This window comes from Buteo buteo, chromosome 13 (genome assembly GCF_964188355.1).
Source record: "Buteo buteo chromosome 13, bButBut1.hap1.1, whole genome shotgun sequence".
Lineage (NCBI taxonomy): Eukaryota > Metazoa > Chordata > Aves > Accipitriformes > Accipitridae > Buteo > Buteo buteo.
In genome coordinates, this window is record NC_134183.1 from 24,778,873 (window position 1) to 24,806,066 (window position 27,194).

At 39.8% G+C, this 27,194-nt stretch overlaps 1 protein-coding gene across 1 annotated transcript in view; it reads left to right on the forward strand.

The window, feature by feature from the left end:
• The first annotated feature begins 645 nt into the window (after positions 1 to 645).
• Positions 646 to 27,194, forward strand: part of ABHD17C (abhydrolase domain containing 17C, depalmitoylase) — a 30,348-nt gene continuing 3,799 nt past the window's right edge. The window contains exons 1-2 of the mRNA XM_075045115.1: positions 646 to 1,657; positions 25,434 to 25,613. Coding sequence (XP_074901216.1) covers positions 1,125 to 1,657; positions 25,434 to 25,613 — 713 coding nt within the window. The 5' untranslated portion in view covers positions 646 to 1,124. The remainder of the gene's footprint in view (positions 1,658 to 25,433; positions 25,614 to 27,194) is intronic.

Sequence of the window (27,194 nt, forward strand, 5' to 3'; positions counted from 1 at the left end):
TGCTGCACGTGACCGCGGCAGCGGCGGGGGGGGGGGGCTCCCTTAAAGGGCCAGGCGGCGCGCTCCCCGCCCGGGCGGTCGCGGCCCGGCTCGCTCCGCGGGCTCCCGCTCGCCTCCCCTCCCCTCCCCTCCCCTCCCGTCGTGCCCCGCCCCGCCCCGCCCCGCCCCTCCCCGCGCACCTGCTCGGCGCCCCGGCGCAAGGCCTAGGGGGCAGCCGCGAGCCGCGGCGGGCGCCGTGGGCAGTGCCGGGCACCCGCCTCGCCCCCGCCGGCACCTGCGGCGGGCGGCCCCGCTCCGCGCCCGTAACCCGGAAGCGGTGCGGCTGCGAGGAGGGGAGAGCGCCGGGACATGGCCGCTGCCTGCTCCTGCTGCCTGCGCGCCGCAGCCGGCATGGCCCTGCCCGCGGCGACGCGCGGCTGAGCCTCGACCTTGCCTTCCCCTTCCCCTGCCCGGCGGATCATCCTCCTCCAGCCGCCGCCGTTGCCGCTCGGACGCTGCCCGGGCCGGGGGCGGTAGCGCTGCGGGGGGGGGGGCCCTTGCTGGCTTGAGGGGACCGCGGGACTGGGCGTCCCTGGGGGCTGGGGCCGGCGGCGGGGGCCGGCAGCGGGGCGGAGCCGGGCGGGCGCCGGGGGCCGCGGGGGGTGCTGCGAGGCGGGGGAAGGGCCCTGGGCTGGTGCGGCTGCATGTGCCCTGCTGGGGGCCGGCTCCGGCGCGGGGGGGGGCGGCTTTTAGCTCTGGAGCGCCGCACTGAGCCGTAGGATCTGGGAATTCATTTTATAAATGCATACATGTACGTGCGATTTACCTTCTTTGAGGGGATCTCGGGTGGTGTTTACTGTAGCGCCAGTTGTGGGGTTTTTAAGGGCTGGTTGTACTTCCTTTATGTTTTGTGGGGTTAGTCGTTGTTTGGGTTTTGGTTTTTTTTTTTAAGCACGTTTTTCAGGCTTTGAAGAGCTGCACTGTTTTTGCTGAACTGTAGTTCCTCCAAGGTTGTCATTGTTTGCGTTTTGGGAGGGCGGCCGGCAGCTTTGCAGGGAGGTGCGCAGGTTGCGTCGGAGGAGGGCTCTGGGCCGGTTCCGTTTGACTTCTTTCCAGCATAGGTTAGTTTTTCTCCGGTGTCTCTGATGCCAGAACAAGGCCCCAGAATGAACGGTTTCTCTCTGGGCGAGCTCTGCTGGCTGTTCTGCTGCCCGCCTTGCCCCAGCCGCATCGCTGCCAAGCTGGCCTTCCTGCCCCCGGAGCCCACCTACACCGTCCTGCAGCCTGAGCAGCAGCAGGAGGCTGGGGCGGCAGCCGGGGCAGGGACCCCGACGGGATCGGGCACCTGCAGCCTGCACTTGAGCGAGCGGGCCGACTGGCAGTATTCGCAGCGGGAACTGGATGCTGTGGAAGTGTTCTTCTCCCGCACGGCTCGGGATAACAGGCTGGGCTGCATGTTCGTACGTTGTGCCCCCACTGGCCGGTACACGCTGCTCTTCTCGCACGGTAATGCTGTGGACCTGGGCCAGATGTGCAGCTTCTATATTGGCCTTGGCTCCCGCATCAACTGCAACGTCTTCTCTTATGACTACTCTGGCTACGGGGTGAGCACCGGCAAGCCCTCTGAGAAAAACCTGTACGCAGACATTGATGCAGCCTGGCAGGCCCTCAGGACAAGGTAAATGGATACTGGGGACAAGGTATTTCTGTATCTCTGTTTAATCCTAGTAAGTCCAGTGTCTGCACAGTTAACCTGCTGAGAGGCAGAGGGGAAAGGTTTGTAGATGGTTTGAGTTATTTCGATGGCCTCACCAGATGTTCCACCAACAGCTACGATGCGATTTGCTGGATGGCTTCGTTTGTTAAAAGGATGGGCAAACCTTCATCCTTGGGCTTTTTCTGGGTTTAGGGGTTTATTCAGCTGTATTGTATGTTAGCCATTGCTTCACCGTTGAAAATCTCCATCTTGAGCAGGAGATGCTGCACTGGTTGCAGTTTGAGCTTGCAGGGTGCAAAAAACGTTTTGTTCGAGACTTGCCCGCCACTGTCTATGCTTAGACGTAACCCAGGTGAGCCAGAGCTTTGGCTGAATTTGGCAGTAGCCTAGGCTAGTGTTTACCAAGGAACTGCTGGTGTTCTGTGGTGCATCTGGGGTTTCACGCGAGCTTGTGTGACATAGAAGTCTTTCTCTTTTGGCAACCAAACAACTGTTACCAGATTGGGTAGGGTAGCGGGATGGAAGGAAAAAGTGTTGACAGGGGGAAGTAGAGCTGGGGATTCTGCCAGGAGGAGATGCCGAAGTAGGCATCCAAAGGGATGGAGCAGCCATGAGAAGGCTCTGGCAAGGCGTCATGGCCAGTAGGAACAGGGAGCCCTCAGCTTCTAGGAAATCCTGGGCAGAGCTGCTGCCTCTGGCTTCTTGCAATGACTGATTGTTGTTCTTGGGCCTCTGTTGCCTCTTCTGTCCACAGAAACCATGAGCTCCTTTTGCTGTTGCATAAGCGGTTCTTAAAGTAGGACCTCACAGAACATGTTCTGAAAGAGCAAGCTTTAAAAAGCTCAAATTGTTGCACTAGGGCAAGAGAAAAGAATGATGAACGTTTTCTGTTCTTGGCTCTGGGGTTGTACAGATGAACTTGGCTTGTGTGAAATGAGTATTTAATGTCTATCTTAGGGATACGTGCCAGCTTCAAAAATAGTGACAGGAGTTGTTACTAATTTAGATAATTGGCTTTTCAAGGATCTGGGGATTGGTCAGTCATGGAATCCATACGGCTTTTGACATTGCTCTGCCCAAGTCAAGAGCATGGGGGAGAAAGGTGTAGGGGGAAGTTACCCTTTTGTAACATGTGTTCTGTCTGTTTGGTGAGCAAACCAGATTCTGGGTTCATTTTCCAGGACTCTCTCTTAAAAAAAAAAATAATTAAAAATTGAAAAATAGAAACATTGCTTGAATATAAATAATATGGTTTTATGTAAAGAAATAATTTTGATATGCTGTATGCAGAATAAATTACTAAATGCCACTATTATGCATATGGATGATGTAAATAAGGTTTAAGGGAGGAAAAGTGCTATGTCTAAGCCAAGCCTAGTTAACGTTTGTCCCTCAGTTGCTGTCTTTTCTCTCTGTTTCACTTAATGTTTAGTTGGTGATATTTTTTCATGAAAGCCTTCTAGAGCTCTGGAAAAGTGCTTCTACATCTGCCTGGAAGCGCTCCTGTCAAGACAGGCATTTAGTGCATGTTTAAGATCTACGTAGATCCAGAAACAAAGGGTTCCTTCACTTAAGTCTTTTGACAAGCCCGACTGAGTAGGCGATGCCAACATGTGTCCAGCTTGCTGCAAGAGGATTGGGGTGTTTCTATTAAAAGTGTGACTGGAGGAAGTTTATAGTTTTATATTGGTGTCCTTTCTGTAGTTCATACACAATCTAGGTTCTGCTTTCCTCCTTAAATTGAGGGGTTGAAATTTGCCAACTCTTTGCCATGTTTTTAAGTCCCACATCTTAGTGCTACCTTGAGAGTACTGTTAGAGTAGTTGTGTTATCATTAGTTAGATTTTGGGGAGCCAAAGGAAATATTACAGTATTTTAGGTGCCCAGTAAAGAAATTGGTTATTGTAAAATGTAAGCTTAGAAAAAATATTAATCGATTCTGTCTATTAACAGATGACCGTCTTCAAGACAGGTATAAGCCAAAACAATAGTCTTTCTGCTGATGAATTTTCTAAGCAGTAGGGTGAATTTTACAAGACTGATCATTTCTTAGCCCTTTTTAGTAAGTCCAAGTGGTTTAGAATTAAGTGAAATATTCTGCTGTAAAAATACAAGTCTGCCTCTTGAGGTAAAATGTCATATTATACCATTTTTGCTGCAGCAGTTCATTGGTAGCTTCCCAGAGTTTGTGTATGCTTTCATTCTTAATGCAAATTCCTAACATTTGGCCTGTAGTCATATGGTAGTGAACTGTAATGCGAAGTTAAAAGTGAAGTCTTAAAATAGGAGAGGTTCACTATGCCATCGAAAGCATTTAGTCATCTGTGCTAAGATCTGTGGGAAGCTGTTGCTCTTCTGAATTCACCAGACATTCCACCTGGCAGCAGAAAGGAATCATTGAAATGTTGGAAGTCTGAGATACTTGGTTTTGTTGTGGTTTTTTTTTTTTTTTTTTTAAATTGTGCCAGTGAAGTACTGCTGATACTTAGCAAATATTAATTTATTAGTGTATTTCGAAAGTTGCCCTGAGTAAGGTGGGAATTAACCCTACACTTGGACAAAACAGATTGCTGCCAAATTTTAGAAATGGTGGTGAGCTGACTGTGGTTGCAAACATGGCTCCAAATTTTGACTGTGTTTTTTCAAGGTAGTGAAATGAGGATCTTACTATCACCAATATGTTTAGGTATCAAACCTTACATAACAAATGATTATAAAACAATCTTGTAAACAGTGGATGACAAATAAAATCACCAGGGTTTTTTGTTTGGTTTCAAGTATCAGCCTGTCTTTGGAGAGTCAGCGTCAACTGTTCTCCATTTTTTTTAGTCATTGTAAAGAGTAACTTACTTTCCTTAATTCTAATTAAATGAGTATCTCTCCTCAGGAATAAAGTGTACTCTTAATTGATAATTTTACTGATTATTAAGTTTGAATGCTAACTGTATTTCAGCCCAGGTAAAGGTGTTGACATATATTTTTAATCCTTTGAAATTGGTTTTTAAAGATGTTCCTTCAGAGGTCTAACTAATATTGGTTGCTCTGGTTCCAATATCAAGTATTAATCAGTAACTAATTTGGGCTTTTATATATGTTTATTTCCACTTGATTAACAAATTTCCATCTGGTATCTAAACATTTCTCAAAAAGAATCTTCTGCTTTATTGCTTCAGGTGACATTTTTTGTGAGTGTTTTATTTTAGGCAGGTTGGTCTGTTTCTCTTCTGTTTGTTCTAAAACCAGAACCAGATTGAAGAGAAGCTGTATCAGACTCTGTCTTCTCTCATGGTCCCTATGGTTTAAGTTGCTGCTTTTTATTCAGATGTGATTAACTCTTATCCTAATATCTGCTTGACTTAGTACAACATCTGCACAGAATGACTTGATTGTCATCCTCCTCCCCCCTTTCCTGAATTCCACATGGGAAGGTTGAACTTTCTAACACTTTTACATTAAGACAATGTACAGTACTTAAAAACAGGATACACACTTAGGGTTTGGGTACAGTGCTTAAGCACAAAGTCATGACTGCTTTGTTGATTGTATGCTACTTATATTAAAATCAATCTGTATGTTCTCTAAAAATTTGGAGATTTGTGAAATGTTTTAAAATCCCAGTCAAGTGAAAGAAGGCACTGCTTCCCCACTCTCTCTGCTTCTGTAGTAGAGTATCAAAGAGAAACTATTAGTCCATCTTTTGGATACTGAAAGGAGGTGAAGAAAATGTAGTTAATAAATAGCTTAGAAGAGCTGTTATTGTTGCATTTAACAAAACACAGCGTGATGGGGTTTTTTTCATGGTGCACAATATAAACTAGTGTGTTTTGTTTCTATTTAAGTTTTTGATAAATGACAGATGTTATTGTAATATTTAAATCCTTCATTTTCAAAACATGTACATTTGAGTTTGTCTTTCAATCCATAGGAGAGCATTGGTTCACTTCCATTTTGCATTATGCTTCTTGGTCAATATGGCATGATGAAAGGAGTTGAATTGTGAAGTGGTATAGTAAAATGCAGGGAAGGGCTTTTGATCAATGGATAGCAGATAGTTTAGAATGTTTAAATAGTTCTTTAAACTTTTTCCCCAAATTTAATGTTAAAAAACCCCAAACCACCTTTTATTATAGGGGAATTTTATTATTTGTGGTGTTGATTATCAGTCTCCTCTTATTGCTGTTGCCTTTGCAGGAGTTAGTGGAAAAGTGTTACAGTTTTCATGTGAGTAAAATTAAGAAACACACCTAATTGGATTAGACTAGAGTGATAACTAATCGTCTGAGGTTGTGTCAGTTTAGTTCGTCTCCATTCTGATTTGCTGAAGTGCTTACAGCTTTCTGGGTAAATAATAGCTTCAGGTTTTTTTACCTTGATTTATCAAAATAGTTAATTTCTGTTTTAATTTTCTTTGCAACAGCATCTTCTTTCACTAGTGCCGTGTTTCTGTGCATGATCTAACCTGGGTTCTTTAGATTGAATACTCAGAGGTTTTGATAGAAAGTTCCCAACTAAGTTCCTGATATGGCCGAAGGCAATGCTTGACAGTCATGATAAACGGTCCTGGAGTAACAGGGTTCCCCTTGTTCATGGTGCATCACCTGGTAGATTTTTCTGTCATTGACTTTGATAGGGTATTTCCCACTTCCAGTTTTTTAATAATGTCTGCAAAGGATTGTTTAAAGAGACCATTCTCTAAAACTTAATTTATTCTACCTGCCATGGTCAGTACTTAAAAAAAACCTGCATACAACTTTGCTCAAAAATAGAAACATACAGAATAGTCTCCTGTTGTTGTCTATGCAATGAGCAGAGATTAATTCAGATGATGAGTGTCCCAGGGACAAATACCAACAACTGTTTAAAACAGGTGCTCTGATGTTCAAAGTTATTCAAAATGTTTACTGAGCTTTGGTGTCGTATTACATAGTTTAGTCACTGAAGTAAAAGTAGTTTTGTTGAATATTTCCCTATTTCTGTCAGGACTGCAAGATCAAAGCTTTAACAAAAAAAAAAAAAAAAAAAAAGAGAGATTTTTCACTGTTAAGAGTGTTTTGCTACTAGTGTTATTTGGGAAGAAAAATAAGCTGCCAAAGAGCCTTTGGCTAACAATACTTGTTATCCTGAGCGTAGGTAGTCCTGAAATTCAGCTGCCTGAACTGGAGATGTTGGTTTACCCTGCTGTACAAAGGTTGTAGGACCTGGTTCTCAACGTTGTCAGGGTGTTAAGCATAAAGGTTTCTAGAGGAACATGTTGTTAAATCCTACATGCTGAAGTAACTAAAGGTTTCTGTCCGCTTTTTAGCACTAAATTGCGTGAAGTGTACGAGAGAGAGAAAGGCAAGCTTTTTCCCTTTCTCACTCTGGATAGAGAAGTGTGTCACCTTTTGAGACTGAGCTGAAGGTTGGTACACAGTGGCTGTTTGACCTGTGCATCTTGCTGGTAGCGCTTAGATTTGTTCACTTTGTTCTTAACAGTGGAGTATGAGCTGAACCGTGTAAACCTCAGTGGGTTTGCTCTGAAGCCAAGGTCGATCTCCACTCTATCGCAACCTCAGAAACAAAAAATCCCTCCAAAATTCAACCTTTATCCTTTGTTACTCTGCTATTTTGGAGTTTACACTAGCTCATTACTTGTGAACATAAGTAAAAAGAACAAAGAGGGGAAAAAAAGAAAAACAATTAACAATGCTATCCAGGACTCTAGATACCTGTGGGTGTAGGTGGAGAACATTTCAAGCTATGAATGTGTGTTATCTGCCAGCAACTGGTTTTGTGGGGAAAACTGACACTTCTTGAGCAAATGAATATTTGTAATTCCATATCGAATGAAGAAAACAGGTTCTTTTAGGTTTTCTGGTTTTTTTGGTCCTGTGATGCTTCCTGACGTGGAGATAGACTAGTACAAAGGCAGTGCCAAGCAATTAGCTGTTTGGAGCCTAACTTCTGTAGCATATGTCTGAATTGCATATTTCATTTAAATACGACATTTGCCTGGTGGAGAGGGCGATGTGATTATATAAACTTTTAAACCCTGCCCCAAAAACACTTTTAAGCAAAATATAGAGAAATTAGTTCCTCAGTTGCATTCTCTGTTGGCTTTAAAGCCAACAGTCTCAAAATTATGCAGCACTAATAAATTAAATGAACAAATAACATAGCTGGTTTGGGTTTTTTTTCCTAAAGCCAGTAATAAATTTAATGAATAACTAACACTCCCTTCTGCCCTCCCTTACAAATATAAATCACTTATAAGGCTGCACTGAAAGCAGTTGAATGATAAAATAAGCTGCAAATGTGTTGTACGTAACATGCTTGTGCACATACAGTCTTGCTTTTGCCAATTAGCCCCTAAAAAGGGCAGAAATCTTTCTCTGTTGATTAGGAGAGAGTATCAGTTGCCACTGCACTTGAAAGAAATTGAAGGCACTTACCTGTGTGCAAGATGAGGGCTTCCTTGTGTTTTCTTGAATCTAGGAAAGGCACGTCTTTACAATTTTTGAATGCTGGTGGCTCTTAAGCATCACTTCATGTTAATTTGAGTATACATTGACTGTTTATGTTGATCTGAAATGAAATAATTAAGGATTGTTTTTTGTCTAACTCTAAAAAACTTGGGTTTGTATGGGCTAAAATACAATAGGTGGACAAACCTCTTGTATCTGTAAGAGCTGGTGGATAGTTGAGACTGCTAGAGATTAGTACTTGTGCATTGAATAAGCAGTTTCAGTGACCCGCTCGCTACTATTTCATCTTGACTGTCCTGCTTTCCAGTTTTTAGATGAATGACTTACACTGGTCTTGCGCGCTCAGCCTGACATCTGATGATGAAACTGAATTTCATTCCTGCTCTGAAACCGTTTTATTGGGATGGGTTTTTTAATGTGTCAGGTTTTGTGAGCAGTGTGTGTGATTGTAAACCCAGGCAACTCTGTATGAACACACAGGAATAAAGGTGCTTTTAATAGAAGGCTAAGAATGGAGAATGGAATGAATAGTGCATAGTGTCAGCTTAAGGACTGAAGAACATCTTTGCATTCTTTATTCCAAAATCTAATTTGAGAAAAATGGATTATTGTGGCATGTTTGCACATCAAGCTACGCTGCCTGCAAACAATCGCAGAAAGGTGCAAACGCAGGCCAGCTGTATAATGTCAGTGTTGTGCTGTCATTATCTGTATCCATATCTTTATATTTTTTAACCATTATGCTAGCTTTACAGAACAAAGCATCTCCTATTGGTGTTGAACATTGTGGTTGGATTTGCTGACCATGAAACCAAATAATACAAAGGCACAAAATTGTGCTAAACAGTAGGATCTGGCTCAATGCCCACCCACCTTCACACCCTTGGTTTCCTGTCTCCTGATGAGTGCATATATGTCTTTGGGAAAATCCCTACGATCATGACATAAATCTGCAACATCTCAACTTTCAAAAAGGGGAATTCCATGTGGGTTCACAAATGAAGAATGATGTTGATGTGGAAGATGAGGTTTTAAGTTAGTACACTTGCCTCAAAGTCCAGAGGGAAAAATTTAAGTTAGAGGTAATCTCAAAGTATTGCCTCTGGGTTTTTTGTATTACAAATTTGTTAAAAAAACTTCATGTATGCTTTCCTGACAGTAATATTATTTATTGGTACAGTCTCTTGAAATTCTTTCTAGGTACACCTTTCAAGATGAAAATGCTTTTTTTAACTGTTAATTTCAAATTAATTGTTGGTTTAGATAGTTTTGGGTATGCTTTGAGGAAGATCTGTGTTACCGTGCCTGATCAAAAAATCCTGCTTACATATAGAAATATTACTTTAAGAACTTTGACTCTTGTGAGCCTTGTTTATCAGCCAAGGCATGCTGCTGAAACAAGCTGCATACATCAGTGTCTGGCAAATAACCCTTCTCAAGGCATGCAGTGTCAGCTAGTAGCACAAAGATTTTTTTTTTTTTTTTTTTTTACAGGATGATGCCAAATTTCTTAACTGGTCTAACATACTAGGATCTTAAATTTAACTTTGTGACATGGCATGGCCGTTTCTTTTTGTGTGCAGCAAACAAACAACTATGGATGATGGGATCCAACAAGTCTGAAAATTCTGAGAGCAACTTCAACATGTTTCTCAGGAAAGCACCCTTTAAATAGTATGGCTTGAAATGCTTCCCTTTTAATAAGGTTGTGTAGAAAGTGTTTTACTCAGATTGTAGGATCTTTTTGGATATTCCTCCTGTCTGCTGACTTTTAGTTGGCTTTGCTTTGGATGTTCTCATAGAACTTGAGAAATGGTGTTCAATACCAGCAAAGAAGCAAAACCAGCTATATATTTTTTCCAGTGTACAGATAAACTGAGGTAAAGTTCAGGTTATTTTGTCATTATTCCATTAATCTTAATGGCTATTTATTATAAATTAAACAAGCACTTTATTACACTATATAATAAATTGCAAGCCTTAATAATATGCAAAATAAGAGAAGCCAACAGTAATACAAGGGTAGACTTCTGTTAAGCATTTTGCGACCAAAATGCTGTATGGAACCATCTACACTTTAAAGGAAATTTTGAGTAGTTAACTTGCCTCCTTAAGCCTCCTAAACTGGTTTGTTTGTACAGATTTTAATCTTACTCCCATCTCTGTATAGTCTTCCCTAACTTCTGATGAATTTATTTAAGTAGGATGTTGGCCGTACGACAGCCCGGGCAAAGTAGCATCTTTCAAGAAAATGGTCTTGTTTTTGAAGCATGTTCTCCAGGGTAAATTTACAAAAGTCTTCTTCAGCGTGCTATTTGTTCTTTATAGCTTCATTTCTCACAAAAGTGTGTGTATATTTCGGTGTGTTGTTTTGGTTTTTTTAAAATGAAGTAGGTAGTTTGGTATAATATTTATTTTGGAGGTGTTCCTTGGACAATTCTTACCCTGAGCCAGTCTTTTCTTTCCCCTAAGACTGGAAGGTACCTCAACTCACATATGAAGTTGTATTACACATTTTCTTCGTAATATTTTTTGTTGCTCCCTGCTGTAAAAAGCTTGTCTATTTTTCTAGTAAAGCATGTTTTTTTAATGTGTCTTAATAATACTACAGAAAAAGTTAGTGTTTCAGTCTGGATATGACATCTTATCAAGTTTAACCAACTGTAAAAGTACCAGAGTTGTAGGAAGAGGTGGGGTAGTGTTTCAGCTACAGTTTTGCTATTTTTATGCATACTAGTTTATGAACATGTAACCTTTGCCTCAGACTGGTTAATAATTACACTGTGAGTTAGCATACGTTGCAGGCATCTCTTTCTGATGCAAGAAGCACCTTTTCAGGAGTCAGTACAGTAGTTTAAGGTATTAAGTGGTGTTTTCACCATAAGCCTGACCAGCATGCCTAAAAGTTTTTGACTTTTGCTGAATCTCTGCCAGCTTCCAAACTTCTGTTTCTCTGATACAGAAACCCTCTGCCCTCTCCCCCTGAGCTCTTACTAATCATTCATGTAATGTGATGTTCACCTTTAAAGCCCCCTGTGCATAAACCCAGTACAATTAGTTCTTTATCCTGTTTTTGAAATTTATACTAAAATCAATCTGATAATGCAGAAGCTACTATCTGTGAAGGAATACAGGCACAAATATAGTTGTCTTTAATTATTCTAATTCGTATTTGCATTAATGAAGAATGAAGATGATAGAATGTACTTGAAAATAACTTGGATCTGAATTCTTGATGTGAAAGAGAAGATTGTCATAAATCCTTAATGTTCATACAGTTTTGTAGAGGGTGAGATGGTCGTAAAGTCTCCTTGGTTTATTGAGTTCTTTTATATCCTGAGACTAAGCAGGCTGGTGCCAAATATACCACCCTTCCAAATTGGATGCCATTCTGTCAAAGCTCATCTAAGATCTGTAGCCCATTTTGCGCAGAGCATTGAACAGGCACCGTTGATATAAATAAGATCTGGCACCTTCCAGTTATTTCAGGAAATTACCCTTTCCATCCAAAAATCCACTTTAATAATGTTCATAAGGAGAAACATTAAACCTAAGGATCTTGGATGTTTCTTACCTGGATGTAGTTCTGAACTTGTTGCATTTCAGCAGCAGGAGAAGCTGAACCAAAGATTATTAGTCTCTTTGGTTGGGCATTCACAGGAATTTTCTATTTTTCTTTTTTTATTATGAAGTGAGTGTTAACCTGGAATAAAGGAAGCAATGTTAGCTTAAACTTAGCTGATTTTATCACTGGGATTTTGAGGGGGAGCAGAGGAACTTGATTTAGCAGGCATTGTTTGTCATTTGTTACTCTATTTTTCTTCCTTCTGCTGTTCCTAGTGCTTCTGGGCAGTAGTCTAATGTGAGTGATGTTCCTTCGTGCTCCTCACTGTAGAACTGATCAGACTTACTCTTTAAATATTTTTTTAAATTCTCATTAAATATTTCTATTTTGCTTCTGTCTTGGAAGCTTTGTGGTACTAGGAGAAAGGGAAATATTACTCATTTATAAAATGTAACTGTATGCAGAGCTAAATATGAAAAACGTGTGTTGGGGGAGAAAACAGCAGGAGCTTATAAATAAAAGTGCATGTGTTGTGAAATGGTGAACTGCAGAAAACCTGCCTAGCCAAAACGTTACTATCCAAATTGGCATTTGGCCATAATGTAGACATTAATACACCTACTTTTCAAAGCACTGCACTGTTATCTGTTATTTCAAAAATAGAAACTCCAACAGCACAAGACTCCTTTATGCTATGCTGGTTTATTGGTAGGCAGTTAAGTGCCGGTGTGGCATGTACTGGAATTGCTAACGTTTTTTCCTGCATAACCAGTTGTTCTCTGCTAATACTTCAATCAAGTAGGGTGCCTGTTTGCTTTACAAGGACTGCGCCACAGATAGAGGCAAATTGGACATTGAATAACATCAGGAAGCTGCTTCTCTTTTTTATTATTTTTTTAATTTTCTGAGATGTGGCTGCGGGTCAGATTCTACCTTTAGCATCAGCTGAAATAATGCACTTAAGTGATTGCATTAACAGTTGTCCTTGATCCACTGCTAGGTACTCACGCTTCTTGCAGAGTAGCTAACTGTTAATTGGTAAGCATCCTTTTTTGAGGTGAAAAAGTTGACTAGCAAGAAATCTTTCACCAAAAAGACTACAAAAGCAATTGGCCCCTTTAACTAGGTATGTTGGCAGAAAACAAAGTATGCAAGTGTGCTGTTTGACCATTGTTAAAACCTCTTGATTTGAACAGTCTGAGCAAAATGTCTTTTACTCCATAGGAGCTCAGATGATCCCAGATAAGATAGCTGGATAAGCTGAGAAAGTATATATGACCTGGTTTCAGGACTGAATTTTCTGATGTGAGTTTAGGAAAGTTATGAAAAAGTTAGTACTTTTCTAAATGTACAGAAGTACTGTTCCCATTTCTTCAATTAGCATTTGTTACTTTAAAATAGGTAAAACTTACTGGTAGTTAATATTTTTGCGTATAATTAAATGCAGATATCTGTTTCTCTAATAAATTACTTTTTTTGTGCTATCTTTTGAAGTTCCTGGAGAGCACAAGGCAGGTTTCATGAACACTTCAACTGAACAGAAGTGCGCAGGAGAAACTTTGACTCTGTGCTAAGTTTTGTTGTTCACAGTTCTAAGTAGTATTTACTGGGAGGAGGGATTTAGCCCCTGGTTTTGTGATGGTAAAGGCTTTGGCTAGGAAATTTGATTTTTAAGCTCTGAACCAGTTATCTCTGGTCTGCTGTTTTAGAACATCTGGTGCTGTTAATCCTGGTGATTGCTATACATTTTTTTCATCAGCTTTATATTGACTGTTACTGGGGCCTGGACGTTCATTGTGCTAAAAGTTCATTAAAGGAACATGTGCCAGAGGAAAACAAAGTGTAAAACAGTGCAGGTTTAAATATTGGCTTGATAAAGTATAGATTTTGTGAGGCAAAGATCTTTAGTTCTGGTAGAGTCAAATCAACCCATCTTTGAGTGACAGGAATGGAAGAACTTGAGGATGCTTAGGAAGAAAGGAATTGATGAGTCCGATTTAAAAGTCAGAGTGCCAATATAAAAATGGCACAAAGAAAGAAAGAACATGGATTTTCTTGTTTCTGAAAAGGTGTTGGAAGAATCTTTTCTAGTAATAGATTGCTTTCATGAAATGACTGTCTTCTTGCATTTGGCAGTTATCACTCTTGATATTTGTTAGAATATTAACAAATCTAGCTGAAAATGGATAATTGAGAGATGGCAGGAGACACTCATCAGGAGAGTAGTGCTTCTCTGTGAGGCTGTGAATTTGCCACTTCCTTGAAAGCAGATGCTTAAGCGCATACAGATTCACACTACTAAAGCTCAGTGTTTGGAGCAATTACAAGATTTGTATGCGTTTTCCCCACTTATTTGGGGTGGGGGAAAAATAGAGGTTACAGTCACTTACCCAAGTAGGATTTCTTCCTATTTATGATTCACAAGATGTGTCAGTGCAGTGGAAGCACCTATTGTTTTGATTTTTAAATCAAAAGAAAATACTGCTTGTCTTTAAATCTGTGGAAATGGTTAGAGTAACTGAAAGAAACATGAAGTATTTCCAGAGGATTAAAGAGGACTATCCAAGCAGGATGTGTGGTCTCCTGGATAACACAGGTCATGACAGTTCTTCACTTGGCTTCTGCATAGAGCCCTTCAGTGTTTGAGATATTGCATATCTTTGAGAGAAGCCCAGTCTTATTTAATAACTGTTTGTTGTTCTGCAGTGCTTGAGCATATTAATATAAGTATATAAGGGAAAGAGAAATCCTCCTGCCAGCTGAGTCATCTTCATATAATGCTGGCTGATAAAATATTCATATATGGGAGACAGATGCATTCATCTGCAGTCAGTTCTTTTTAGGAATATTAGACCAGTTCATTGGTACTAATCACTTTGTATCAGGACCTCTCTGCCATTCTTGTCCTCCATCCTGCCTTTCTGCCCTCTCATCCCCTTTCTGTCAGAGACTCTCAAATCACTGCCAGAGCTATACTAATGCTGCTGGATGGGAAGAAATGATGCATCCAGTTTGTGTGCTTGCATACTTGCAAGGCCTTATCCATTCCAGCTCCCATGTAATCCTCTTGGACTCTGGCTCTGGTGCTCTGTGGGAGAGACTGCATTCAGATTTCCAGGGATCTTTGAAGAACAGTGTGAAAATGGCTTTAACTTTGTCTGCTGTTAACAGGATTTTGGATACAAGCACCTACTGTTTGTTGAGACAGTTCAACTTTTTCTTGTTCTCCTCCATTAGCATTATGGGGATAATACTTGAATCTTTTTTTATCAGCTTGTTTTCTGGATATAGTTATGAGTGTCTATAAGTGACATAAGGAAAATACTATATCAATGCCACATATTTCATGTTTAATGGCTTGTAAGCTATATCAAAGAATCATAGCAAAACTAGTCATTTAATGCTGTTAATCTTTGAAAACGTGAGGTTCTTTGTAAAACCTGTAGATGAAATAGCTTTTACTTAAAGACTGAAAAGTAAATAAAATTACAATAAGTAGGTGGAAGAGAATGCAAAAGGAAGGCAAGAATGGAAAAAACCCCCAACAAAACCAAACAAACCCCCTAACCCCCCCCCCCCCAAAAAAAAAAAAAAGAAAAAAGAAAAAGTAGTTAGTTGAATTAAATCAGTGGTGGGACTACTTGCCTGAATAGTTCCAGCCAAGCCCTATAGGTATCAACATTTTTGAGTGGTCTGCTTTGAGTTTTTTGTCATCTAGCCTTTCTAATATTAGTCTCCAAAGGATTAATTCCAGCTTAGCAAACCTTTTAATTCTTTTAGAGAGTCTAGACAGTTGCCTTCAGCAGAATTTGTATATACTTTTGTTGTAAGATCCTTAGGTTGGGAATACCTTTTTTTATTAAGTTATAGTGTGTATAGCTAATCAGCTGTGCAAACCTAGAAGTGTGAAACTTCAGGTGAGCTTTGCAGTTTGATTACAGTTTAGGGTTAGTCTTGTTTCATTATCTGCATATACAGTGATAACTGTTTTCAGAAACTACACCCTGATATATTTAAAGAAAACTTAACTGGTGCCATTTCTTTTTATCTTGACTGGTTTGTGCGCTTCAGCAATTATTCCTTGCTTCAAGCAGCTGAGCTATACCTGACAAAAAGGTAGAAACCTCAGAGGTAGGTAGAGCAGGTAGCAGCTCAGGTCAAAAGCCGCTGTGCTCCTTCTCAAGTAAGTAATCCCAATTTAGAGGCTTAAGTCGTGCATAGGTGCAGCTCATGGCAATTAGTGCTGCGGCAGGCTGGCCTTAAACTATTGCGTGGTGCTATAGGTATGCAGAGGAAAGGGAAATATTTCAGAAAGTTAGTGTTTGATGTGAAGTGGAGTCAGGGTAAGAGCAGTGCTCAAGATTGAGGTGTCAGAGGTGCTCCAATAAACAGATGGGAGTACTAAAAGAATAATACAGTGCTCCTGAAAAAAAAAATGCTTTGAGAGCTGTTGGAGAGCAGCAAGATTGCTTCCTCCAGGCTTGTAAACCCTCAGCCTCCCAGTGCTGAGCCAAGGGTGGTGAGGAGGGTTATGTGATAGGCTTGGGAGGTGAGCCAGAATGCATTGGCTCACTGTGAATTTTCAGCCTCGGGAATAAGGCAAGACTCTTCAGTTTGGAAGTAACTGAAATCTAAGAAACAGCTATGAAAGCACAAAACTTGTGGGAATGCATAACCAGTGTTAATATTTGCACTCGGGTTTTTTTTAGCGTTTCTTAGGGAATCAGTTTCTGTGTTAGTTGACACATACTTGTTTCAACTGAAGTCTTTATATTAAAAGGTACTGTGTTTAGTTACATGGATATCATCAAATCTTTCTTGTTCGTCGTAACAACCCTTATAGGAGTACAATTTCAGGGAGTAGTTTACCTCATTTTTTTCAGCTTTTGAGTGTAGGATATCCAAAGTGAAAGTGCAGGCTTTTTGCAACAGTAAAAGGATTGTCAAAGTTTTAATGTTACGGTGTTAAATGTTGTGAGGAGCATGCTCATCTGTCTTAGCTCTGCTGTGTTATAAAACATAGAGTATGATGTCTGCAACTGAAATAAAAGTACCACAGCAGGATAGAGATGAGATAGAAGCTGGGGGTGAAGGTAATGAATTCTTTACTCCAGAAGATACTATAGACTGAGCTGCTCTGTGAAAGTAACGGAGTTTTCTCTGCTGTCTCAGGTTATTTAAATGTTCCTCAGAGAATGGATATATAGATTTTATATACCAGTTACAGTAAAGAGTATATAATAGAACGTAGCTGACTGAGTTTTTGTGAATTATTGATGCTGTGGTCGTGAAGATAGTTCTTAGTGGCTAGTAAAGGTTTCCTGTCTTTGATAAATAAAGCTTAAGACTTCTGTATTCCACATTTATTTGCTACAGAGCATCTTAATTAAATGCAAAATACTTTGTTAAAGTTAAGTCCAGCACTCTATTTTTAAAATAACTGGAGTGAGAGATTCATTTTAGTATGCCATCTATCCGTTGTGTCTTCGGACTAAATGGTGTAAATCAAGATTGCTCTAAGAAAGCACTGTAGGAGAAGCGGGAAACTATGAAGAGTAGAGAGCATGCGTGTATCTTCAAGACCATAAACTTGTGATGCAGTGCTAGCTTCAGAACTCTAGTTGATTTCTAAGGTTGCTAAAGCAAAGAAAGTTGAGGGAGTGGGAATTACATTTTAGTATATCCATGTGTTTAACTCCTATTTCCACTGTCGCTAGCTTCTTGTATTTCAATATACGATGGTTTGGGGTTGCATTTGCTCCTGTAATTAGGGAACTGAACTCCCAACATTTAGAGGGGTTTATTTAGGAATTCATTTAGGAAAGTGCTCCCTTCCTGTCGTTGCATGAGTGCACATTGAGTATTGGAGTGTTATTTACCTTTTGTCATAAAGTAGTGGAATGATAAAGGTAGGACTTCAAATGGAAGGCTCAGCCACATCATTGTACATTTTTGTTGGATGCCCTACGAGAGTCTGGTTTTGCTTGTCGGTGGCCTTCTTGCTAACTGTCACTTGATATGAAAGAATTTATGATTGTAGAGGCAAAGTTATTCTGTTCTCTTATATCAGTGTGCCCATGGCACAAGTTCCTGCTTAAATTTCAATGCACATTTACTGAAAACTGTTTCCTCATTCCCTGCTATCTAGGGAAAAAAAAGAAGCAAACCCTCAGTCAGTCAGAAGCAACTGTTCCAAATCTGTTTGTTGTTTATACATAAAACTGCTAGTTCATGTGGTAGACAAATGAGCAACCTAACATAAACCAAACACCACAATTTTGTATTCTGGGTTATTGTGGTGGTGAAGAGTCACGTTATAGATAAACAGTCGAGTTCTCAGTACAAAAGAAGACAAAAGAGGTTTTACTTTGTAGCTCCTTAAGAAAATAAAAAATAGAACTGCAAGCACAGATTGTATATTTTTTCCCTGTTCTGTCTTTCGTATCACAACATTTTGCTACTGTTCAGCTAGCTTGGAAGGGATTTCTTCCAGAACACAAGTTTGCAGGAGTCTTCTTTCCTGGCTGATGATGCGTACTATCTTTTTTTTTTTTTTAATGCTTATATGTTTCACTTTTCTTTTGACTCTTATTTCTGAAAAATGCTTGAAAAATTAAATGGATAGATGCAGTCTGATTGCAGTTGTCAAACAATCTCTGCTGTGAGATCATTAACTATAAATGGTTGTGAGGATAGAGCCTGATGTATGAGTAACAGAAGACGGACCGCAGACTGGACCTGCTACCTGCTGGGTTGCTTAGCTGTGGCATGGCTGGACTGGCAGTAAGGTGGTGATAAGTGGGCTTAAAAACATGTGGTGCAAGACAAGCACGTTGAAGTGCTGTCATGGTGTGGCATGAAATCCCCCAACAAAACGGGTGTTGAAGAGGAAGAAGGAACTCACTTATAATGGTGGAGCTGGGGGAGAAAAAGGATGGGAATGGATTTACTGTTCAAGAGTGCTTGGTTTTGCTCTGAGTGCTGAGCAGATTTACTTTAGTTAGGGAAGGTGTTTCCCACTTCAAAACATGACATCTTCAGGAGACTATGTTCAAGGCAGATGAACACAAGGTAATTTAAGGTTGTATCTGAAAAAGGAGCAATTTTTTTAGAGGAACTAGTATTATTTGAAATTTATTAAAAAAAAAAAAAGTCCCAACCCTCACCCCTAAGCTACTCAGTGTAGATTAGCATAATTCAGTTAATTTAAAATGTAATTTTGTTACAGTTTGTACCAGAGAATGCCATGAAATAGCCTTCCTTTACCTACCCTGGTTGTTCAGGGCAAACTTGCAGTGGCTTCACTGCTTAACAGTGTGAGATCACCTGCTTCTGTCATGGTTGCTTGAGCTCACCAGTGATATTTAATATCCTTGTTAGGACTTGGTTGAACTTTGAGCACAGTTCTCAGTATTTCATAACAGATCACTGATTATCACAAGACAAAAATCAAGAAGCAGTTGTAGTGATCCATGCTTCGGTATAATTAAGTTACTGCAGCGCAAATGATCGTTCTAAGAAGTGCCTAGAAGTTGCTTCCACTTGATCCATTTATTTATATGAAAAGAAGAGCTGGTACATCACTGGATTAGCACTACAGTCACGTAGTCCAGCAAGCCTGTAGTAGTGTGATATTTGCAAATAATGAACTTCCAAAATAGCCTTTAAGAGGGTATTTTCAAGAGTCATGGGTTCATTCTGTAACTCCAGTATTAGTTAGCCTATATTGATTGGCAATGGAGTTTCTCTATAGCATAATCAAATGACTACCTGGTGTGGCAGTAAAATAATAGTGATATAAAACTGTGGCAGATTCCTTGGTTAAATTTCTCTGGCAGCCATTGAATGTATTTTGAGTGTGAACACATTTGTGGAATTACTTGTCTGCTCCTGTGATAGTGTGCTGGGATATATGCCAAAAAAATTTGTCTTTTTTTTTTTTTTTTTGTAGCTTCATAAGCCAAAATACTATGCAAACCATTTTTGGCTCTTACTACAATGAAAATGTGAAGTCAAAGAGAGTCTGCTGTACCTGAACTTGAATCACATAGTACTTGTAGACTTGGACAGGAAGGAGGTAGAGGAGGAAGAAGACATCGCATAATTTAAAAAATCAGTGTCAGTGTCTATTGTGCTCAGTAAAACAGTGAAGAATTTTAGACCTATGTTTGTGTGAATTCAAGGAAACTGGAATGAGGAACTGGCACAGGGACTCTTACTGTGTGCCAGTGTTTCCTGTGAATCTTGAAATAATTCTGATTTTTCTCATTTGACAGTTGTTGTTATGGTTAACACCAAAAATCCTTAATCTAATGCTTTACTCTCAATTTAGTGTTGGCATTTAGGCTGAAAATCTGCTGTAATTTCTGTGGTATTTTGGCTGACATGCTGGAGTGGTACTTGCTGAAGCACAACCTGAAATTCAGTGTTTTGTTCTGATACTGTAACTTACTTGCAGTAGTATTTATTGACTGAACTTACCTTGTTGAGTTTTTTTTAACGTGAAGGTCCTACAACATAAACTCTTGTTCAAGGTATGCACTCTGCCTGGGGGATTTTTACATAATTGAGGATTTTTGTTTTTTCCTTTCTACCCTCAAAATTAGATTTTTTTGATTCATACTGGATTAAATAGCCACTTCTTTCTGAAAATGTAGATGCATATCTTATGGAAGTATATAATGATGCTATAGAAAAACCTATCTGCATTTCTTAATAAAGAATCTAAATTTCCTGGATTATAAAGTTTAGAGATAATGCATTTTGAAAAGGGCACGAGTAGTATGCTGTGACAAGTGGGTTTGTATAAACAAGAAGAAACAGACTTGAAGAATAGCCTATGAAGATCTTATTATAACTGAGCACATGTATGTTCTAGTAAAAATGCTTGAAGTCACTTATTTCCTCCAAATGTGGCATGATTCCTGTCATTCCTGATGTATGCTGTATTTTCTTTGTGTCTTGAAAATGAATTATTTCACTGGTGTTCCCTTGAGAGGGGAGTGCACAGTTTCAAACTCGGTCTCCTTGCAAGAACGCACGAGCTAGTTACCTTGTTTTCCTGGGCTTTTATCTTTCTATACTGTGTTGTAAGGAAGAACTTGACCACCAGTAGCTGCCTTAGTGTAGTAGCAGTTAAACAGTAGGTCACGACAGCATTATGAAATGGGGCTTGTGTAGTCAAAATGCTCTGCTTAGATAGTTACTGTGACTGTTTTTGAAAACTAATTTGTTGCTGCTGTTATATCCATGCTGTTCTATATGCTTTCCAGTTTAGGTAAGGGATATTGGGACAGCAAATACCATAAAACTTCAAAACTGAAAATATAAGGTGTGGTTAACTTCACTGATTCAGTAAGCCTGAAAAAAGAACTGGCCTCATTAATGAATATGTATTTACCACCTTTGAGGATTGGCACAGGTGCTGTAACTTTGGCTGTGAACATTGCAGGGCTTTAGCTGTATGACATGTCTGTAGTCCCTGCAGCAGCATTCCACTAGTGCTTTCAACTGAGTAAGGAGAGGGTAAAAATAGCAATGGTAAACTTTCCATCTGTATCACTCAAAGCTGAAGCCCTGGGCAGGGGGGGGATCAGGATCTTATTCTCATAATTAAAGATGCTTTATGATAATACATAGTTTGTACATAGTGCTGTTAGCCAGAAAGCATTAAGTACTTTACAAAGGCAATTGATACCATCATCTGTGTTGTATGAGGAAACTGAGGAGGGATGTGGCCCCAGCCACAGCTATACAGCTAAGCAGACTGACCTAGAGGTAATTGTGTCCCATCCTTTGCTGTACTCACTGTCAGCTATAAGCCCAATCTTCTCTGTCCCACTGACCCGTTGGTGTGACTGAGGTCTCTTACTACTCTGTGCAGGAGTAAGTAGAAGAGTCTTGGGTCTGGATTCTTGACAGGCAACTTCTGTGCACGTAGTTCATGCTAGCATAAGGAGACCAGAATTGCTGGTAAACCTAATTTGTATAAATTGAGGCAATAACACAGGCAAAAATAAATAAATAAGTAAATAAAAATACTGTGTTGCTATTAACTATGGAGTGTGTTGGTGCCTTAGGCCTGGCCTGAACTGGGAAGCTGTAGGTGCAGATAGCTCTACTGCTTGTGAAGATAGCTGGGTTTTTTTCTGCACACATAAGAAATGTAATCCATAATCCACATAATCTGCTCATGGGTTATTGAGAGTAGACTAGGCTGGAGAACTTTGCCACCTGATAAGCGTTTGTGAGTAAAGGGGAGCAGAAATGCTTGCTTCATTTTAAACAACAGTAGCTTTGCACTTCTCAGTAATTGACTTCCCTTGGGGAACAAAGCTTGCCTGCCCTTTTTTCCTTTTTTTTTTTTCCTCTTTGTCAAATCAGTGTTTTACATATGCCCACAGTAACTGTTTTGAATTGCTTCCTACTTTGTTTTTGCTGAAGGCTGGTTTCCATGTTGCAATGTTGCCCTGCTTGTTTTGAACGTTCTGATGGGCTCCACAGAAGTAGTGCAGGAGCATACCCATAAATTTAACTTGGGTCTCCGGCTCTGTCAAATGGAGCTCTGTTTCCACAGAGACCAAAGCTCGTGTGTTTCAAGGGAGATATTTATAGGAGCTGCTGTTTAGCTGGTGGAAGGACTTTCTTCCTTAATAGGAAAGCAGATTGTAACAGGATTCCTCTTTTCTCAGAATGTCTTTTGCCTTTTTCTGTCACGTTCTTTCCTTTTCTTCTATGTCCCTTTCATTGCCTCCTTACCCATGTCTGCTCTTTCTCTCTTCTCTTTCACTTTCTGTATTGCTAGTCCTGTTGCACAGAATCTAATGCCACAAGGGAGTTTGCAGAGAGTGGGGAAAGGACCCAGCCTTCACTTAAAGGATACTGTATTTTAAAGATAAAAAAATCCCCAGGTCATTTTGTACCTCAGTTGAACGGTGCTTGCTGAGTCACCAGCTGGGCAGCGAAGTTCGTGAAGAGGCACAGTATCACAGAGCCAAGCCCTGGCCTTCAGCTCCAAGAACCTCGCACATGTCAATTATTCATGGACCTTGCTTATGAGTTGTCATATGTCCTTTGGCCTCGCAGTTAATAAATTTTACATGTAGCTGTTTCTGCTGATGTTTGCGGTAAGCTTGATGTCTCACCTTCTGATTGATGGCCTAGTGGTAAAGGGCTTAAAAAGATAAATCTGTTACAGTAACTCTTCTGTCTTGGAAAGTTGGACTGTCCCTAACTGAAATGGTCCAAGAGATTCCTTTAGTTGTCTGTCAGTAGGAAAACAAAGTAGAAAGGACATTTGACCTAATGACAGGCTACAAGTTCATTAACTCAGTGTCCTAATACTTTAAGGTGGGGGGTTTTTTCCTTCAAAATTGTCATGTTGCCTTTCTGCGGAGTTAAGATACTGAATAGTTGTAGCACTTATTTAGTGATGAAGGGCTACTTTAAATCTAGAGATCTGTGGTTTTTAATGATGCTATAGACTATATCTGACTTTAATTGGCATACTATGAAATTGAAATTGTTTATTGCCACAGCAACAAGGTGCTCCACTTACAATATGAGCTGTTTTCAGAAACAAAATAACATCAAAAGGTGTGAGTCCAAAGCAGATGAATGTTGAAGAAAATTGCCATACCAAGGCAACTGTACGTGTTGAAGGAATTCTCTTGCTACCCTCTGCTATCCTGTTTTCCTGTGATTCTCATTAAAACGTCTGTTTCCATATTCTGCTTAGATTGTAAACCTCTTAGAAAGGGGACTTTACATTTATCATGATACTGGAGTGCAGGATGGTATTGCAAAGCCTACCAGCATTAGTATCATTCCATCCCTACTTAAGTGCCACTTAGTGGATCTTTTTTTCTGTCCCATTTCCTTGTATTCCCTGATGTTGGTGCATTTCTGCCTGTTTAATACGATGCAACAGCTGGTAGATCAATAGATTGGATTCATGTCCTGCCCTCAAAGGTACATGGCTCCAGCCCTCCCCACCCAACAGCCAGAATGAAGTCTGTGAGGAAAAGGCTTTGTGCCAAGATCCTGTTAACATGCATACCAAAATCAGCTAGGCTCTATTTACTGTGTACTGGACTATTTCTAACAGTAAGGGGTAAAAAATGCTCCTGGAAGAGCTTTACAACATCTCTTTTAAAAACGTCAGGCCATGGCTGTGGTGATAGACCACCAACGTGAGCTGCTGCTTGGTTACCAAGAGGATAAAATTTTACTCCAAGGGGATATTTTTGTACAGTTGCTTATTCATATTACAGTAGATGCCAAAAGTGCCCTTATGCTCAGCAGTATAGAAATATTAAGAAAATTCCAGTTTCACAGAGGCTACAATCCAGTCTAGTTCTACTTCATCGTAAAACTAGGCAATCTTGACACCCTGTAGTTGGATGATTAGTACTGGATTATTCTTCTATTGTAATTTTAATTATTGATTATTCTTCCATTGTAATTTTCTCTCTTTTGCACATACCCAATCATTTAGCTGCCTGAAAGTCAAGTACTATCCAGGCCTGCCATACACCTTGCTATCGGCTTGGCAAGGAAGTTGAAACCTTCCAGGTGCACATTGGGTATAGACTAAAGTGTAGGGTTTTATTTTCATTGTCATAGCAGTGACAGCAGGACTGTAGGCAGTATAGACTGGCAAAAAGACATATTCTGCACAAATAATTTTCTGCTAGAAATGTGTTCTGTTCTGCACTCAATTATGCTTTATACAGGTTGCAATAGGAAGTGGAGTTATACATAGAAATCTTCTGGGTAAAGATTTTATAATTAACTGAGTAACAGCTTTGATTTGCAGGTTTCCTAACAAGTTGTAGTGACCAAATACTATCGTACTCTTGACATCTTCGTAGCCACTGTTGCCTCTTCCTATGCCCCTTCCAAATTCCTTTTATATTTTGCATACTTAAAGTAAAAAATGAATTAGTATCATCCTCAACTTCTTTGCAGCTGTGAAATAGTACACAAGATAGGACAGTTTTGTAGTCTGGGTGGGAATATTGGGGAGCCAGCCAAGACTCCCTATGAACCCTGAATTTTATGGAATGATATATCTTTGTAATTACAAAATAAGCTTGACATATTTAAACTGGAAAAGAAAAAAGAAACAATTCACGCTGATCAGAAATTGAAAAAATTAACAGAACTGTCCTCTCAAATTCTTATCCTCTGTGGTGTCTCTAGCTACACTAACAAGGCAGTTTGGTCTTTTTGTTCCAGCTGCATGGAAAGAGAGGTGGGCAGAGGAGTAACTATCTTGTTTAATGGTGGAAAGGTTGTTAACCTCCAGAATATCTAATTGAAATTCCTGAGAGTAACTCTGGATAGGGGGGGAAGTCTAATTTATAATTTGCTGTGCTGTGGAGTGAAAGATAAGAGGTGTTCATGAAGATGGTGAAGATTAATGAACAAACTGACATTCCTTCTTTGAGGATAGCTCTCTTCAGCCTGTATAATATTTTCATTATTTACTTTATTGGACTGTTTTAAAGTTTAGACTTGTAAATTCATGTCTCCTAGGAACAGATTTTAAGGAGCTACAAGGGGTAGGAGTGATGCTTTGGTTTTTATCCCCCTCTCCTTTTGTTTGTTTTGTTTGGTTTTGTTTTTGCTTTTGTGATGCAATATGTCTTGATTTTGTTGGTTTGGTGTTTGGGGTTTTTTTAAGGGATGTTTCTTTTCTCTACAGGTATGGTGTTAGTCCTGAGAACATTATTCTGTATGGTCAGAGTATTGGTACTGTCCCTACAGTAGACCTGGCATCTCGGTACGAGTGTGCAGCAGTAATCCTTCATTCTCCCTTGATGTCTGGATTACGGGTAGCTTTTCCCGACACTAGGAAAACCTATTGCTTTGATGCTTTTCCAAGGTACGTATGAACACTGCAAAGAGGGTTGTTCTGTACTCAATATGCTCTTTAGGTGTTTGAAAGGGACTAGTTGTGTAACTTGCCAGGGAACTTTATTGAATTGTCACCTGCATTTTAAACTTCAGATACACTTTCCAAATCCAAGCAGATGCATCATGTAAGAAGGAAGCTGATGTCAGTCTCAAACTGATGTGAGTCAGCTCAACAAACAAATAAAGTCGTAGTGATTACAACTAATTTTTCTCCTGGTTTTTGTGTTACGAGTTGTTAATATCAGAATTTTTATGCTTTCAAGTTTGCAGTAGTAGCTTAACAACTGATTATACACTATTAAGTCCTTCAGGCTAATGACTAATAAATTAGTAATTCTACACTCTTAGCATCTCAGTCAACTTTGATTTAGAAGGTAATATGATGCCATGAAATGGATGTGCTGTTTTCAAGCTGCTTGTTAAAATATTGCTAGTTTTACTAGATCAGCAGAGAAAAAGGTATAGATTATTGCTGATTTTGAAGGGAGAAAATACGAGAGGATCAGGCTAGAGCATCAGACTAGTGTGGTTCACTTTTCAGCGTGGTTCTGCATTTCATGTATAATCTCGAGGGAGTGCATTTAGTGTTTCTTTGCATTTGGTCCTTGTAAATAAAAACACTCCTGCATCTTTGCTATGCTGTCCATATAAAATCACTAAAGGGACGAAGACTTGGATTTTTTCCTTCCTGATGAAGATCATGTAAGATCCTAATGTCTGTGACCAAAATAAAGTAAGTTACTGTCTCTCTTTTGGAAAATTTTCAGCTTGCTTTAAGAAGCTCTAGAATATTTTACATACAGAAAGCTATATACAACTGGTTTCAAGATAAAACAGTTGCCTTTATAACCTAGTGTTTCATTTGAACAGCAATTGCAACAGTCTGAAATTAGAGTATCCAAGTATTTGGGAATAGTAGAGGTCCTTGGAACGGCAGATGTTCTAGGAATCTTTTAAAACTTCTCATTTGACCCAGTTTAAATTATCAGAGAATATGAGAGGGGAAGCCAGTCTTTGTAGCAGTATATATAGACCTGGGGTGGGGAAGGTGAGGGGAGGCACAGATAAAAAGCTAAGTAGTCTGTGGAAGGGAGAAGGCAAAGCAGAGACTCACTGAAATCTTGTGCGAAGCTCAGCTTTGCTTCAGAAGGTCATATTTGCAATAAGTGTGGTAGGGGATATTCATAGCATTTGTTGTGTTTGTTTTATTTTGGTTACAACAGATTAAAATTAGAAGGTGGGGGAGGCCATAGATATAAATCCATATGCCAAACCAGCTAGAAGTAATAACGACCAAGTAATAGTGGCTCTCACGGTATCTTTGTCCAGTCCCCATGTTTAGAATTCTTCCAAATAGGTTATTAATTAATTAAATTGTTGAAGGTACAGTCAGAATTTGAAACACTTATCCTCCAACTCATTCATCATCCTCAAACCTGAAATCCAATATGCGAGAGGGGAAGAAAACAAAGCCTTAAAAATAGCCCTGATTACAAAAGTAACAGTGATTAGCTGATACCAGCCAAATCAAATAACAGTTTAAAAAAGA